Raw genomic sequence first — 16644 nt, forward strand, 5'->3', positions numbered from 1 at the left:
ACCGGTGCAAGCCTCATTTGAACAATCTTTATAGCCTTGCATTGGGAATATCTCCCCATGAAATAAAGCATTGAAGTACGGAGATGTTCCCAATTCAAGGCTGCTCAAACGGAGTTTGCACCGACTGAAGTTGATCCCGTCCTCCCCCAAAATTCATATTTCAAGAAAAGAACTCCCCTATACAGCTAGTGCAGAAATTGCCATCCCAAATGAGTCTGGATCTCCTACCCACACAAACTTTGCCCCACATAACATCACAGCCACACATGGAGAACTTTTCATCCTTCGACATAGTATTACGCAGGGGGAAATGTTCCCAATTCACGGGGGTAGTGTGTTGTGGATAGACGTGGCAGAGTTCTCCTGGGCAGTGATCCGGATTCCGGAGTCATCCCACTCATCCTTTGCATGAATGACAAAATCATGAATTAGAGAACAACCGAAAGCGAAGTGCGGTTGGTGTGGAACGCGCTCTGGTGAGCAAATGGGATCTCCATTCTAAGTCGAGTCGGAACGGGATCAGCATAGCGCCTCACAGACACATCCCGTGAATAATAACAAATAAGCACGGGATATGTTCCGTGAATAATAACAAATAAGCACGGGATAATGTGTGTATGAGGCGCTCACTGGCGCCAGGTGTCAGGAGCAGATCCGGTCTCAGTCGAGTCGTCTTTAGTTTAGATCCCAATATCGCATATAATCTCCCTACACACGGCCCATATATTGATGACGTGAACTGTTTTAATTGATCCAATTCTTCTATTAACAATTCTATGACTATGATACCTGAAATTCATTATACCGAAAAGAACTTGTAACCAATCAACCGGTATCAATGAAAGTGCCAACCAATCGTGTGGTTCTTTATCAAAATCAAATTCAGCAGGGGAGGGGGTGATGGTCGAGAGTCGACAGGTCGAGGCCCTTTTTCCAGTATCATGTGTTTCCGGCAGCGTAGATTTTTCCATTATTCGATGATGATTTACTTACTTTGACGAGTTTGTCACTTTGTCCTCGTTTATCAGAGTCTGAATTTCTTCCACACACACACACACACACAAAAAAAAAAAAAGAGTCTGAATTTCGGTGGCTGGATTTTTTTTACATTACGTTTCCAATTTTTGATTGGGGAAGAAGGACTTGTGCCGTTGCGCGGAGGCTCCGAGTGACGTTGATTGGTCTTTGGTTTTCATTTTCTGGTTTCTGTTTTTCCAATTGTCAGAATCTTTCTTCTGTGAAGTTTGTAGAGTGTAGCTCTGTAGGCAAGAAGCTATGTGGTTGTTTAGCAGGAAAGGACCTTCTGGGTTCTCATATAATTCAAATGCAGAGGAAGTAACACAAGGAATTAATGGTACTGGCCTCAGTGCCATTGTTACAGGTAACTTCGATCTGGGTTTAATTTTCTTGTGCTTTATGGTATATTGCTTCTCTCTCCATTTGTTGATCTTGGTATTGAAATTGGAAAAGAATATATTATATATTTCTTTTTTTTTTCTTGGCGCTAATTGCCGTTCTTTCAGATGAACTCAGTAGGGGTTTCTGTTTTTGGTTGCTGGGATTTTTTCTTGCATTTTAAATACATCGACGAACTAATTGCCACTTTTCTGACGTTCTAAATCTAAACAAAATTGAAAATTTGTGCTATTCTGTAAGTGGATTTTCGTGAAATTCTATTTTTAGTCACTGGGTTTGGTATCACTTTAGCTAAATCCTTATCGATCCTATATGCTTGTTATGTTAGTTCATGTAACTACTACTCCTTGGATAGATTCAAAACCCCCAACTTGATGGAATAACACACACGCACGATGATGTTCCAGTAGTTTGTTACCTGTTTGAGTTTACTTCTAATAGGGTTCATTTCTAATGGTAGAGTACAGAAACACTTGTAACAAACACTGGTATTACAGTGCAAATTATTTATTCCTGTTATGGTCTGATATCCTTGGAGTTAGCTCAGTCATTTTCCTCAATTTTCTGGTGTGATTGTAGATGCTTGAGCTGATGGGAGTTGTTGCAGCTAAACTATGAACGAATTCAATATTTGACTAAAAGAAACCGATAAAAAGAAAGTGTTGAATGTATATAACAATCAATGACTGTTCAATAGGGCTTAATCTGGTGTTTGTGTCTGCTGTAATTTCTCTACACTTTGTTTGTAATCAGTAACAAAAAGCATTATATGTACCGTTGACAGAAATTTTCTTTCTTCTACTTCATACTGAACTATTAAGAGTTTTACAGATGGAAATGAGGGATAGATTCTTCACATTGTACCTGCTAGAAAAACTGGTTTGTTACAAGTTGAAGGGGCTAGAAGAGAGAGCTAGGGGCAGACCAAAGAAGGACTTGGGAGAAAGTAATAAGAAATGATTTTAAGTGCCCATAATTTAACAATGGATATGATACTGACCAGAATGGAATGGTGAAACAGGATTCATGTAGCTGGCCCCATATAATTGGGACGGGGGTTAGATGATGATGATGAATACTGTCTAAAGACCAAAACCAAATAAAACTTTCTTTCTTTCTATCATTTTTTTTTCACAATATACCTATGTGTGCTGTTTCTTATTTCTAGCTACTCAATGAATTTATTGGTATGTGAGAGTAATCACTTTTTCAAGGATTATTTACTAGGAGAGATAAGTGAAGTTTCAAGAATTGTATGTGAACTGTTTAAAAGCATCTGGATTTTTTAGCAATAGTTGTGACGATTTCCTTCTAGTAATTGCAAATTCCATGGGATTTAGTTCATGGTCTCTTCTTCCTTTTTTTAATCCAAGGTCTATTGTGGAGATCCTTTAAATCCTATCCTCTTATGTGGAGTCATATTTACTTAAGAGAAGGTCCAATGTTGCCGAGGCTTCACATATCTTTTATGATTTCCATGTCACTTGTCATCAGGGAGTTGAATGAGATTTTGCATGACTTGACCTGGAATGACAAATGAGTCTGCCAATTAAGACCCAGCTACTTTCAGATTCCATTTGAGGAACTCCTATATCTTCTTCCAACATTATTAAATAAATAATTTTTAAAAGCTATTTTGTTGCTTACATAATGACTATTGCAAGGTGTATATGAATATCTGTCTTTTTTCCTGAAGAAGGTAAAGTATTGAATTGCATTAATGGAAAAGCCAATTACATCAACCTATGTACAATGAGATCCTGCACAATGGGAATATACAAAAAGAACTGACTAATCACTCAAAAAAAGGCCCAGATTGCAAAAAAGAAATAAGCTGGATACCCTGAAAAGCTCTTTGTGTACACCCAACCAAGAGCATAAACAACCTATAAGGTTGTTCTTAACTGAGTTGTAAAAAATGCGACTATTTCTTTCTTTCCAAAGAGACCAAAAGATAGTAGCCGGAAAGGTCCTCCATAGCATTTTGCCCCTTTTGTTCAAACCCTTGACTTCCCACCCCTGCAGAAGCTGAAGAACTGATTCAGATGGGCAAAAATGAACACCAAAACAGGACTAAGCCATTGCGCACAACTGATAAGAAAAGCTACAGTGGATGAAAAGGTGATTGGAAGACTCAGGAATCTCATTGCATAAAGGACATAAGATACTAGGAATATGCATCCCCCTTCTTAGCAGCTGGTCTGGAGTTAAGCATTTTCCATGAGCTGCAGTCCAAACCAGGAAGGCTATTTTTGACAGGATGTGGGAGGACCAGATTAAAGCCCAAGGAAAATCAAGGTCTTCTCTAGCTGAGAGGTTGCTGTAGAAAGATTGAGTAGAAAAGGAACCTGAGTTCTCCCAATACCAAAACCTTTTATCATCAGCTTGAAGATTAGGATTTATACTTTGAATGAGGCTTAACAATTCAGTCATACTCAGATACCGTGAATATCATCAGACCAAAAATTAACAGATACTTTGAATATCTGTTAATTTTTACTTATTCATGTCCTACTCAGATAAACACTACATGATGAATTTTTATATGGTTTTGTTGTTTTAAAGAGCAGAAGTCTGTCTCTATCAAAATGGTGGGAATGCCCATTATTTACTTTGTTTTAGTTGTCTTAGGTTAATTCTAATCTGCATGAATGATTTGAATCTGTTCTCGACAATTTTGTGACTTGTGTTTGAGAGCATTATGTTCATACTTATCAAAAGAATTATTCCTCAGGAGCATCAAGTGGTATTGGCACTGAGACCACACGTGTTCTGGCACTACGTGGAGTACGTGTAGTTATGGCTGTCAGGAATGTGGATGCCGGTATGGATGTCAAAGAAACAATCCTTAAGGAAATTCCTGATGCTAAAATTGATGTTATGGAGTTAGATCTCAGCTCACTGGCATCAGTAAGGAAATTTGCATCAGAGTTCAATTCCTCAGGACTTCCATTGAACATCCTCATGTAAGAAATGGATGCTATGCTTTTAACATTCTTTTATCCGTGCATTTAAGAAGTGAAGTTACATTGATATTGATTTGATTCTGATTGTTGTGAAGACCTTGTAAACCTTCTTAACTCATAGATTTGGTGAAGAGCAATGTAATTTTCTTTCTCCTCTTCTGGAAGTAACAATGCAGGTGTTATGGCAACCCCATTCAAGCTTTCCAAAGACAACATAGAACTACAGTTTGCAACAAATCACTTGGGTATGCTACCAATATCTAGATGAATTGTCCATCATTAGATGATCTATGTAAACGTGTTTGTGAGTCCAACAAACATCTTCATGGGAGTGGCAACTTTGAGCTGTCGAAATTTTTGTTTTTTATTATTATTTTGGAACTCCAACAACCAACCTGCAATTTTTTCCAATCCTTGGAAGATTCCATTATACTGTTCTGTTGTCATATTGAAGGAGGTCAAAAATACTAGATACTAGATAGCATGAGTAGTTTTACTTCACCATCTGTCAACATGGCTTGATGGATTGTCAGTATTCAAAAATGAAAAAAGAGAAAAAGAAAAGGGAAAAAAATCTTCATGATTCAAATGAAGCACAATTTGTTGATTAGGTAATATACTTATATGTGCTATATTCTGTATGCCTTTCACTTCATGCATCAAAGAATGATGTAGAGTTTCTGTTGTTTTGCAGGTCATTTTCTCTTGACAGATCTCTTGTTGGCAACCATGAAGATTACTGCACGTGACAGTAAAAAGGAAGGGAGGATTGTCAATGTTTCATCAGAGGCTCACAGGTTTCCATATCGTGAAGGAATTCGTTTTGATAAAATCAATGATGAATCAGGGTAAAGTTTTCAATATCATTCATGATTGCATTGCTCTATAACTAGGAAAAGTTAATATTATGATTTCTGGGATAGAAGATCTGCAAATTAATAGCAATTTCTTTTTTGGGGTCAGCACCCCTTTGTCATGGGATGCTTTGCATATTGTACTCACCTTTTAATTTTTGAATGCAAGTAACCATTTCCAGTAAAAAAATCAGCACTAGTTATGCTTGTTTTCTTTTGATGATTTTTGTGATCTTAGGATGTGTATGGATCGGAGCAGAATTTGAAATGGGGCAGAATATGGATTGTGAATGCAAGTAACCATTTCCAGTAAAAAAATCAGCAGTAGTTATGCTTGTTTTCTTTTGGTGATTTTTGTGATCTTAGGATGTGTATGGATCAGATCAGAATTTGAAATGGGGCAGAATATGGATTGTGAATTCCACAGATCTCTGGATCCCTGAAACTAGGTCCATTTAGCAGTGGACCAGGATTTGGCAAAACATGGAACTTAATCTTCAAATTCCATGTTTTAGCAGTGTGCATAATCTGGGGTAGTCATTTCTATTCCATGGAATCAAGGCAGGAATAGGATCCAAACACATGGTCTAAATAGAATCTTAATGAATTTTAAAATCTAGTAGGGGTACGTGGCAGAAGCGTAGTTACATCTTTATCATCCTTCTAAAGGAAAAAAATTAACCTGTTGGTTTTGTTGTTTTAATAAATAAAAAAAAAGTGACACAAGTTGCAATTGCTTGATCTAATTGTTGGATTCATTGTTCCTGTCCATAATCATGGGACATAGGTGCTCCTGTTCACTTCTAGTGGTTTTTAGTGTTATTCTCTATTAATTTTCCTTTTTCTCTAATGGTATTGCTGTGTATTTTATGTTCATCAAATAGAGAATAATTCCTAGTTATTTGTCTTTCAACTTGTTAATCTGCAGGTACACAAGTTTCTTTGCTTATGGCCAATCAAAGCTTGCTAATGTATTGCATGCAAATGAACTTTCTAGACGTCTAAAGGTATAAAATCTATTTGCTAATAACAAGCAATTTCTTGACATAGTAAAAGATAATTGGTCAATGGCATTCTTTACCTGCTTACAAGAGTTCTAAGATGATTATATTATCTTGATGTGTAAGAAATTGCTTCAATACAGATTTAGAACTGCATTGCAACATTTATCCTTTTCTTTTTCATAAGGATTTTTTATTAAGAGAAAAAAAAAGAGAGCAAAAAAAGGGCTCCATTACACTTGAGCCAATAACCACAACACCCCTTATGCGAACCCAATGCAAAGCATGGGATATACATCAGAAAGATTGTGAGTAATAAAAGTAGGATATGTACTCAACTTCTGACTAGGAGTTTCCCATGATATCACAAGAAGGCGATCCACTCCCCCCTTTCTTATTCACACTCGTGGCTGATGTCTTTAGCAGGTTGATAACAAAAGCCAATAGGATTGAGGCAATAAGTGGTTGGAGGATAGGTAGAAATGGTGTGTCAGTGATCCACTTGCCGTTTGCTAACGATATCATTATTTTTTTGGTAAGGAAGTGACATTGAAGGTGAGAAACCTCAAAGATTTAATTGTCTATTTTCAAAACATTTCTAATTCGAAGATTAAGTCGGATAAAAGTTGTGTGGTGGGTCTCATATCAACTCTGTTGCAAGTTGCCTAGGTTGTTCCATTTCTTACTGGTTGCTAAAGCACTTAGATCTTCCCTAAGGAGCCAGCCCAAGGGAGAGTAGGTTTTGGGATCCAATGGTTGAAAATTTTGAAAGGAGATTGGCATCGTGGAAAAAATAATTACATTTCCATAGGGGGTAGGGTTACCTTGATCAAAGCCACCTTAGCCAATCTACTTGTTTACTACCTATCGGTTTTTAGAACTCCATCTAGGGAGGCCAAGAATCTAGAGAAACTTATGAGGGATTTTTTGTGGGAACTAGGGGAGGAAAAAAAAGGACCATCTAGTCAACGGGGAGATAGTGTGTCAAAGTAAGGAAGAAGGTGGTTTGGGTTTAGGGAATTTACGGATTAGGAACTCTACATTGTTGGGGAAGTGGGTATGGAGATGGCCTTTAGAGAGAGACAAGTTGTGGCATGAGGTAGTTGCAAGTATTCATGAAGTCTTGGGAATTGGTTGGGATGCTAGCGTCTCTCGTCATGCTACTATGGCTACACCCTGGAAAGCAATTCGCAGTATCCTTCCTCTTTTTCTTAACTTTGTGAGGTATAACGTTTGTACTGGTGACTCTGTACTTTTTTGGAATGATATTTGGGTGGGTAATCAGTCTCTAGAGGATCTCTTCCCATCTCTTTACTCCATTTCTTTGATTAGGAACGAGGTTGTTTCCAACTTGCTCTCCTCACCTATTCTTCCTTTGTCACTGACTTGGGATTTTGGCTTCAGGAGGGGGTTGAGGGATGCTGAGGCTTCTTGTGTTTCTGAATTTCTGCTTCTTCTTGATAGTGTTTGTCTGGACCCTTCCAAGCCCGATAGAAGGCTTTGGTCACCTATCCCAAAAGGTACCTTTTCTTGTGCGTCCTTTTTCAAGGCCCTTTGTTCCCACCCTATTCCTAGGGTGTTCCCAGATAAGGAACTTTGGTTTAAGCCGGTGCCACCCAAAATTGCTATTTTTTGTTGGGAAGTGTTTCATTGAAAGATTAACACTTTGGACAACCTGCAAAAGAAAAGACCTTTCTTGTTCTGTCCCCTAACTGGTGCTTTTTGTGCAATGTTAGCGGGGAGACTTGCTCTCACTTGTTTCAATCTTGTCCTTTGGTTGTAGCTATTTGGAGTTGGATTTTCTCTTTGTTGGGTGCAGGTGGAACCTACTGGCAGATGTAAACTTACTTTTTGATCCAGCTCTATTTGTTTGGCCCACAAAGAGGGGGAGAATTATGTGGAAGAGTGTTAGAGCAGCCACCTTTTGGACAATTTGGGAAGAAAGGAATAGCAGAATCTTCTGTGAGAAAGAAAGAAGTCTCTTAGAACTAAAGGAGTGCATTTTAACAAGGGCAATACATTGGTTGGGAACCCTTAACTCACTTCACTCTTATACATTTGATGATCTATGAGGAAACTGGTTGGTAGTGGCTAATAGCTCCACAAGGAGCACTAGAAGTATTTCAGATTGGTCTCCACATGTGGATGGGTTCATAAAATTGAACCTTGATGGAAGCAGTCAAGGAAATCCAGGGTGCTCAGGTGTGGGTGGGGTCTTGAGGTATGAGGCAGGCAGCTTATTAACCCTTTCTCAGGCCCAGTGGGATCAAGAGGCTCTACAAGAGCTAAACTACTAGCTTCTGGTACAAGAAATTCAGATTGCAAGTCAACTGGGTGTCAACAGATTATGTATTGAAGGAAACTCTAAAGTGGTGGTAGGGTGGTTACAGGATCTAGATTCTGCTATTTGGAAATATGGGGATTTATTAAGGAGAATTAAGTGGCAAACAAGAAATATGACAATCAGAATACAATGGGTGAGCAGGTCAGCCAATGCTATGGCTGATGTCTTGGCTAAACAAGAGGCTGTAAGCGAGTTTCTTTTTGTGGCTGAGTTGTAATACCTAATTTTTTAGTTCAATTTTCAGTTTTTAGGCTCAAGGGTGTGGCTGCATCACGTGCCCCCCAAAGGGGGCTTGTACCTGCTTTAATCTCTTGTCAATAAAATCTATTCATGTATCGAAAAAAAAAATAAAAGAAAAGAAAAGAAAATCTTCAATGAACATCACCCAGGGTCCTAGCCCACAAAGACCATCTGTACATGAAAGATCAGCAAGTTCAAAGTGCATTGGTGCATGCACTGCTATGAAGGTAGTCGAGCCCCAAAATCAACAGCAAAAGAAAACAACACATCTTTATTCAAAGTTGTCAAGGTGTCTAAGTGATTTGGGGTTATAGTGACTAGTGGGATGCCTAGTTACCTAGTTCCCTAAGCATTAAGCAATAAGAAATATAAAATAAAAACTAAAATTTCGCTAGTTCCCTAGTTTTATATACAAATCAGCATTCACATTAATTGAAAAAAGTAACAATTCTCTTTATTATTAAGAACATTAAATCTCCTCTCGAAACATTGCAAATCATTATATCTAAAAGTTATCAATTCAATACTTCACTTATAAAAAAATCAATATTTTCAAAATAATACTAATATAATAGGCAATAGAGCAATTTCATATCAAATTAGCAACTAAAGAAGGCTATAATTTTATATGATAAAAATTTAAGATAGAGATTAAGTAAAAGAGAAAAAGAACAAGTTTGAAGCTGCTATTTTATTTAATATAATAGAATAGAAAAAAACAAAAGAAAAAGAAACCTGTTTATTTTTCTTTCTTTCTTTCTTTTCTCTCCTCAAAACCTTTGAGTCTTTTAAGTTCAACAGTATAACTTCAAAACATATGAGTGATATATTATTATATAATTGAATGTATTAACAAATATATTAATAGGATGCACCCATATTAATGATATCATAATAAGGAGTTTGTCTTATTATCTTTGTTGCCTAGGTGGGCAACTTGTTGCTTTAAGTCAAGGCATTCAGGTAAGGTGCGTAACCATGGAAACCTAGTCAAGTAGGTGTGTATGAACCCTTTTTATCTCTCATTTTTCTTGTCAAATGATGATATCACCTCTAGATGGAGGTCATGACAGATGATAAAAAAAGACAAAGAGGTAGGAAACTGATCTGAACAAAATGGAGTGGCAAAACAGGGTTCATGTAATATATAGTTGGGACAAGGCTTAGATGATGATGATGATGATGAGCATATACAAGGTGACAAGGTGAAGCTAAGCAACAGGAGAGTGTGTAGACACTGGAGTTGGAAACAAAATGTGAATCCTGGGTTAATTCCCTAGGCTTTATAGCAAGAAGTCCTTCCTTATAGATTGAGATTTTCAGGTCTTTAAGAGTTCAAGGTGGCATCCATCAACTTGTTTGTTGATCTAACCTTAACAAGTAAGAAAATAATAGAAATAAACTAGTATTTGAAAATATTATAAACCCACAAACTGAATAATTTAGTGTAACAATGTTTATAATATTATAGATTCATAAAATGAAAATATAAAAATATTATAAAGCACCTTGTATAAAAACAACCAGGCTTTTGGGCAAGGTGACCCAGTATGGGCACTCAGTTGTGGAAGATGATCTATCAAATGACACCCTGAAAAATAAGCTTAAAGAAAAATGGTGTCATTGTATCTTAAACTTAAAGTTATAAAAGGTCTTAATAAAACTCTTTAGACTATGTTTACCCATTTAGATGATTGACCAAAATCTTAGTCATCCAAAAAATTATGAACTTGGCATTGGATAAAGAATCATGAGGACTGATCAAAAATAAAAAATCATGAGGAAACTGATTTATTTCTCCATGGATTCTTTCCTTGTTTTCATGTCTGCATCACCATATTTAATCCCTTATACCTCCTTTGTCTTTCTCTGTACACACCTTATCCCACCTCAGCAGGTGGAATTTCTTTCTCTCTTCTGGATTGTCTCACAAGAAGTCCCTTATTTTCAGGGACATTATCTACAAAATCTGGTATAGAGAAAAGTGATAAGCAATTGATAGGTAGTTTAGGTAGAGCTTTCTTCTTCAGTGTTATTTTATAATAGTTATTCTTGAGACTGCTATGGTGTTTTTGTTATTTATTTACCTTTTATCTATAATCGGATTATCCCTCAAGTTGATTTTGTTTCACTTGGTATGCAAATATAACAAGGGAACAATCAACAAGATTATCCAAGTACCCTCTTATCCTCTACATTGTACTGTAGCAAAAACTAAAATTTCTTTTTTTTTTTTTGAATTTAGTTTCAGACAGCAATTATCCTGATATAGTATAGCTAGTCTGCTTCTTAAGATGTGACTGGGATCTGAAGTTCCATATAAGAATTTGAAACCATAGGTAAGTTTATTGTGAAGTATGCCTTATAGTGAGTAAATGGTAAGCCTTGAATATTGAAACAGAGGGAACAGTCCTGAAAAACCATGGACTTTTTTATTATCTATATATGGACAAGTGATCTGTTACAAGTTGAGGGGCTGAAAGAACTAGGGGGCAGACTGAAAAGGACTTGGGTGGAAGTAGTAAGAAATTATTTAAGTGCCCATAATTTGATGATGGATATGGCACTGAACAGAACAGAATGGTGAAACAGGATTCATGTAGCCGACCCTATAACAAGGCTTAGATGATGATATGGAGAGTGTACACAAACTAGACCAAGTGAAGTCTTATCCTAACTGTATATGTTCAGCTATACCAAATCTCATTTCATGACTTGACTCTGTTATATCCTCCGTCAAATAGTGAGTCCTTGGATCTTTTCTTACAACCTCTTCTCAGGAGACCTATCGTTTTTCTCTTTTCATTTTCAGTAAGACATACAGAATCTTGTGTATTGCATGCATTACATGGTTTCACAGCACCCTTAACATGTTTTGACTACACTTGATGTCTCATAAACATTATTAATTTGTTGGAAGTTTGCTTATTATCATGCAAATTAGAGTCATAGTTATCAAGGTGTCTAGACAATTCTAAGTGACAGTGGGGTGCCTAGTCACCTAGGCGATAGGCATTTCATAAAATAAAAACTAAGTTTTTCGTGGTTTTCTAGTTTTATATACAAAGCATGCATATTAATCGTAAAATTAGCAATTTTCTTTATTAATAACATTATCTTAGATATCATCTCAAAACATGATATCTAAGATAATAGTATTTCAATTATATTCATTTCAATACTTTCAAAAGTGATACTAATCAATTGTACCGGGCTTTATTGTAATCTAGCTTGTGTAATTGGGGGGGTACATCCTGTAATCAATTGTACTAATCTTCTTATAATCATTTTAATAAAATAACTTTTTGCTGATAAAAATGAAACTAATATAATATGTATGTATTAAATAGAGCAATTTCATATCAAATTAGCAAGCAAAGAAGGTTATATTTTATATGATAAAATTTAAGATGGAGAGCAAGTAAAAAGAGAAAAAGAACAAGGGTGGAGAGAAGACTTCTTTATATTTCTTTTATTTTTTATTTTTCTCTTCTCAAAACTTTTGGATCTTTTAAATATCAATAGAAAAATTTTAAAACAAAGTATAAATGATGTATATAGTGTTATTATATGATAGAATGTAGTAACAAACATACTAGTAAGATGTAGCAATATAAATGATTTTGTAATAAGGCACCCACCTTGTCATTTTAGTTGCCTAGTGGACGCCTAAGTGATGCCTTGACAACTATGTTTAAAGTTGTTTCTGTAAATCTGTAATCCATTCCTGAAGGATATTTACTGATGTCTATCAAATTCTCTTAGCTTTTCTTTTACTTCTCAGCCATGATTTAATGAAATTAATTTGATATGAAACCAGTATGGTGCCTATACACTCCTATGAATCATGGTTGTCAATTTTGTTTATTTTGTAGTAGTCTTTACCATGTTAAGCAGAAATGTCCTTTATTTTTGTGCTTTGCCCTTTCGTTTGATCAGGAAGAAGGGGTGGACATAACAGCTAATTCACTTCATCCAGGATCTATTGTAACCAATCTTCTGCGTTATCACAGCTTTGTAAATGGTAAATCACTCAAGTTTTTCACTTTCCAATGTATTTTCAATATTCTCAAAGATATGCTTAGCAATTCACTTCCATAGATAATCTTGCATTGTTTTGGTTGAATCCTATTTAAAAAAGACAATGTCATCATTAGCAATACACACTACCAGATATCATTACTAAATCCTTATTTTATCAGTATTAGATCTTAGGTTGCAATGTATCATAGTGAGATATGGTCATATGTACCTTTATCTTTCTCCATCAGAGGGGATCATCATCAGGTTCAGTCCCCTTCATCTCTTGGAGCGAGCAAGCTTAATTTTGATGAGTGCTCGTCGGGCAATCTGCAACCATGGGCAGCAGGAGTTTTCAAGATCCATGAAGGAGAAATTCTAGAAGTGTATTCTTACCTAGTGAGTTTTGGTTGTTTGGTGGAAGATTCACAGGCCCCTATGAACAATGTATTTGGGAAATAGGATCAATAAAACCTAAGGAAATGATCAACAAATGATCTAGAAGATCCTCAGCTGGGAATGGCATAGGGAGGATGTAGGGACATGAACTTTACATTGGAATTGACCCATCTGAAATAACTTAGCATTGGGGTGTATGGGGGCCTGTGATAGGCAGCCCAGGGGGTAATGCGATTTTTTTTCTACATTTTTCAGTTGATTGTACTGGTGCTTTTCTAATGGTTATAATAAAAAATCTTTGAGCTGGTTACTAATAAAACAATAGCTGCGTATGTGGTTCAGAGGCTCTAATGTTTATTTTATGCTTCAGATGTTTTAGTTCCCCCCACCCCCAGCCCCATTTACTTCCCTTTAATTAAGCAGTGGTTTAGATTCTCTAATAGTCAACTCTCTGTTTTTTTCTCTGTTGCTTCTTTAATGCAGGTCTTGTGCAGAAGTTTGGCAAATATGTGCTTAAAGATGTTCCTCAGGTATGTTTTTTTAAAACTGTTATCTGAATCCGTACATCAGAACCTCTTAAAGAAAAGTTCAACTTATATACTCAAATCCTCCCCCAGTGCAACAAGGTTTGGCTTCAACCATTTGCTTGAAATGCCAGGTCTGGAAATGCTATATGCCTCTGTTGGTCTCACCCTAAACCCAATAGAACATGTGAAACTTTCAATCCTGCCCCATGGTAAGCCCCCTTGTACCAACTGGATGACCATAAGGAAGACCATTTTCAGCTATCCATTATTGGAGAAAGGGGGGGGGAGGTGGCAGTTCGTAACCCTTCAGAGGGAATTTAATGTTCTGTCATGGTCATTTCTTGTGAATTTTTGTTTAAATGATTTCTGTTCTGCAAGACTTTATATTTCCTTATTCAAGGCTGGGCACCCTCACTGAAAGTCTTAAGAATTCTCTACCACTTGTCCAAGTGTGAAAAACTTTTCTATATTCCTGCTATGGTACTGAAAAGGTGTGGGATTCACAACCAGACTCATTCAAATTCATGTGAAATTTTGGTTTAAGTATTCTAGGTACGGTATCTTTTTGGTACCATAGAAATTGCCAATAGATTCCTATTGGTGAGGCTCCCATACTGGGCTTAGATGAGCTCAAGTCCAACCTAGTCAAAATACTAAGGTTTAATTGGGTTTAGGCAATTTCAACCATAGTGGCCTAATCCAAACCCAGCTCAAATGAGGTGGACCATGTATTAGGTTGTGCTCAAGTTGGTTTGATTGGCAATATCTTGAATTAGAATTTCATATATGGACACATGCTCATATTCCCACTGAATTTGGGTTCAGACAGGCTTGTTTTTACTTGGGGCCTAACCCAGGTCTGGAAGACCATTGTTCTAACATAATGCACCTCATATATGCGTGCATAGCTATTAACCATCATTCAAGAACAAGTGAATGATAATTAACAAATGAACATGTTAACTATCATTCATTTATTCTTGATTCTATGCACTTGTTTTCTCGAGGCTCCAATTGCAATGTATACCTACCAAGAGCCCCATGCAGGATTGGAGCCTGTGCTTATGCATTTTACTGGACTTTATTGCAGGGGGCAGCAACGACATGCTATGTGGCATTGCATCCACAGGTCACAGGTGTAAGTGGCGAGTATTTTAGTGACAGTAACATAGCCAAACCAAGTAGACAGGCTAAAGATGTGGAGTTGGCACAGAAACTATGGGATTTTAGCCAGAATCTTGTCAATTGATGACATTGGAGCCATGAAGAGTATGAAAACGTAAGAAAAATGTTGTACAACATATTAGATGTTGGGATGAATTCCCATTGTTTTACATGTTAATGTTAATTGCTTCTTGCCTCATTAGGGGCGATGATGAGGATGACAATCTGACAAATTTATTGGCTGATGTTCCTCAACTCTAATCCTGTTGGCATCAAGTCAGTGTTTTGTATCTCTCTCCTACTATCCAACCAGATAAGGATTGATTATGGGTGAGCCCGTCTTGTGTTAGACTGTTTGTCATTGAGATTGGACTGCAATAGCTAATGAATCTAGCTGGTTCAACATTGTGTTGATGATCTCTTTACTTTCCTCAGTTCTCTGCCTAACTATCTGCCATGCTTGTGCTTATTGCCCATTCCCACTGTTATTCATGGGACATGTCAACCTAGTGCTAGGTCAAGTAGAACGGGCAGGATTCAGGTTGCACCAAGGTGTTTGCATCAATGTTTTTGAACCACCGTTGACCCGGACGGTCAGATCATTCGGCCTGGGAACCATCTAGGCAACTGGTTCAATTTTACCCCAAACCCGGTCCTTGGCAAAAATCGTTGAATTGGCCAACGATTTGTTGACCTAAGCGGTCAAACCGTCGACGCGCTCGACCCATTCAATGATATTTTGCTGTTTTTTATTTTAATTGTTTTTTAATTTTTAAATTTTGCCAGAATGGGTTGCCCATTCAAACCGAACAGTCAAACTGTTGACCCGAAAACCAGTGGTCAAAACGGCTCCGGTTCTGGATCGGTTTTTAAAACATTGGTTTGCATCCCCAAGTCGATGTAGCAAATAAGTTCCTCTGATGTCTGGAGGCCAATCTAAACATTGTTTCCCTGTGAGCTTAACCGAAAGATAATCCTATTTGCTTAACAAATAAAATAGGGCAGAACAGGATAGAACAAGCAAGGCAAGGAAAGTGTATGGTGTTAGACAGTTTTGTATGCCCTTATCTTCAATCAGAATGATGTACTTTATGGGTTTATTGTAAATGAATAAAAGTGCATATTTGATTCATGTTCCCTTGGTATGTTTCTGTGTAATACCCTTAAACTTGACACTTAATGAGAATCGTGTTAGTTTAGAATGTTCACAGTCAGTGGGTTGGTCTGGGGAAACCTATCTTGATAAGGCTAACACTGTGGTGCCATCAAATCGGTTGGGGTGGCCTGTCTCAGCTGCTAGGGTGAGACCCTAGGCATATACAGTGTAGGATTAATTGAATCTATGAACTGGACCAGATTTCCAGTATTGCCTTGGACCTTGGAGATTGATGGGAAAAACTAGAAAGTTACACCCGACCCCTAGACTCGATTATGATACTGCACTAGGTGTCGGATTTGGTTGTCTTTGATATACCAATCAGTGAGATCCTTAGCGGGGGTCAAAACTTGGGTATGTTGGGACAATCTGAGAATTCATCTAAGTGGGTGATCATAGTGACAGGATCAGTCCCTTTGTCGGACAAATGTAATGATCGGGGATGCACTCTCACTAATGGAAACCAAGACTGCCGGCAGCCGATTTCAATCGTTGAGATTTGTTTTGCAAAATATATTTTATATGAAATATAAAAGTATATATATTATGGTTTCTAA

At 37.1% G+C, this 16644-nt stretch overlaps 1 protein-coding gene across 2 annotated transcripts; it reads left to right on the forward strand.

Moving 5' to 3' along the window:
- Window positions 1–728: 728 nt before the first annotated feature.
- On the forward strand, window positions 729–15343 carry LOC104587249 (short-chain dehydrogenase TIC 32, chloroplastic-like). Of its 2 annotated transcripts, XM_010244785.3 has the most exons (9): window positions 729–1381; window positions 4151–4382; window positions 4548–4627; window positions 5077–5230; window positions 6165–6243; window positions 12761–12845; window positions 13724–13770; window positions 14858–15046; window positions 15135–15343. In XM_010244785.3, the coding sequence occupies exons 1-8, from the start codon at window positions 1276–1278 to the stop codon at window positions 15014–15016; spliced, it is 942 nt and encodes a 313-aa protein (XP_010243087.1). In that variant the 5' UTR covers window positions 729–1275; the 3' UTR covers window positions 15017–15046; window positions 15135–15343. The 2 variants fall into 2 exon arrangements, with proteins under 2 accessions (XP_010243087.1, XP_010243086.1); XM_010244784.3 differs by having other exon boundaries at window positions 14858–15343.
- Window positions 15344–16644: the final 1301 nt, after the last annotated feature.

Source organism: Nelumbo nucifera, chromosome 1, assembly GCF_055504915.1.
Source record: "Nelumbo nucifera cultivar China Antique chromosome 1, China Antique-T2T, whole genome shotgun sequence".
Taxonomy (NCBI): Eukaryota; Viridiplantae; Streptophyta; class Magnoliopsida; order Proteales; family Nelumbonaceae; genus Nelumbo; species Nelumbo nucifera.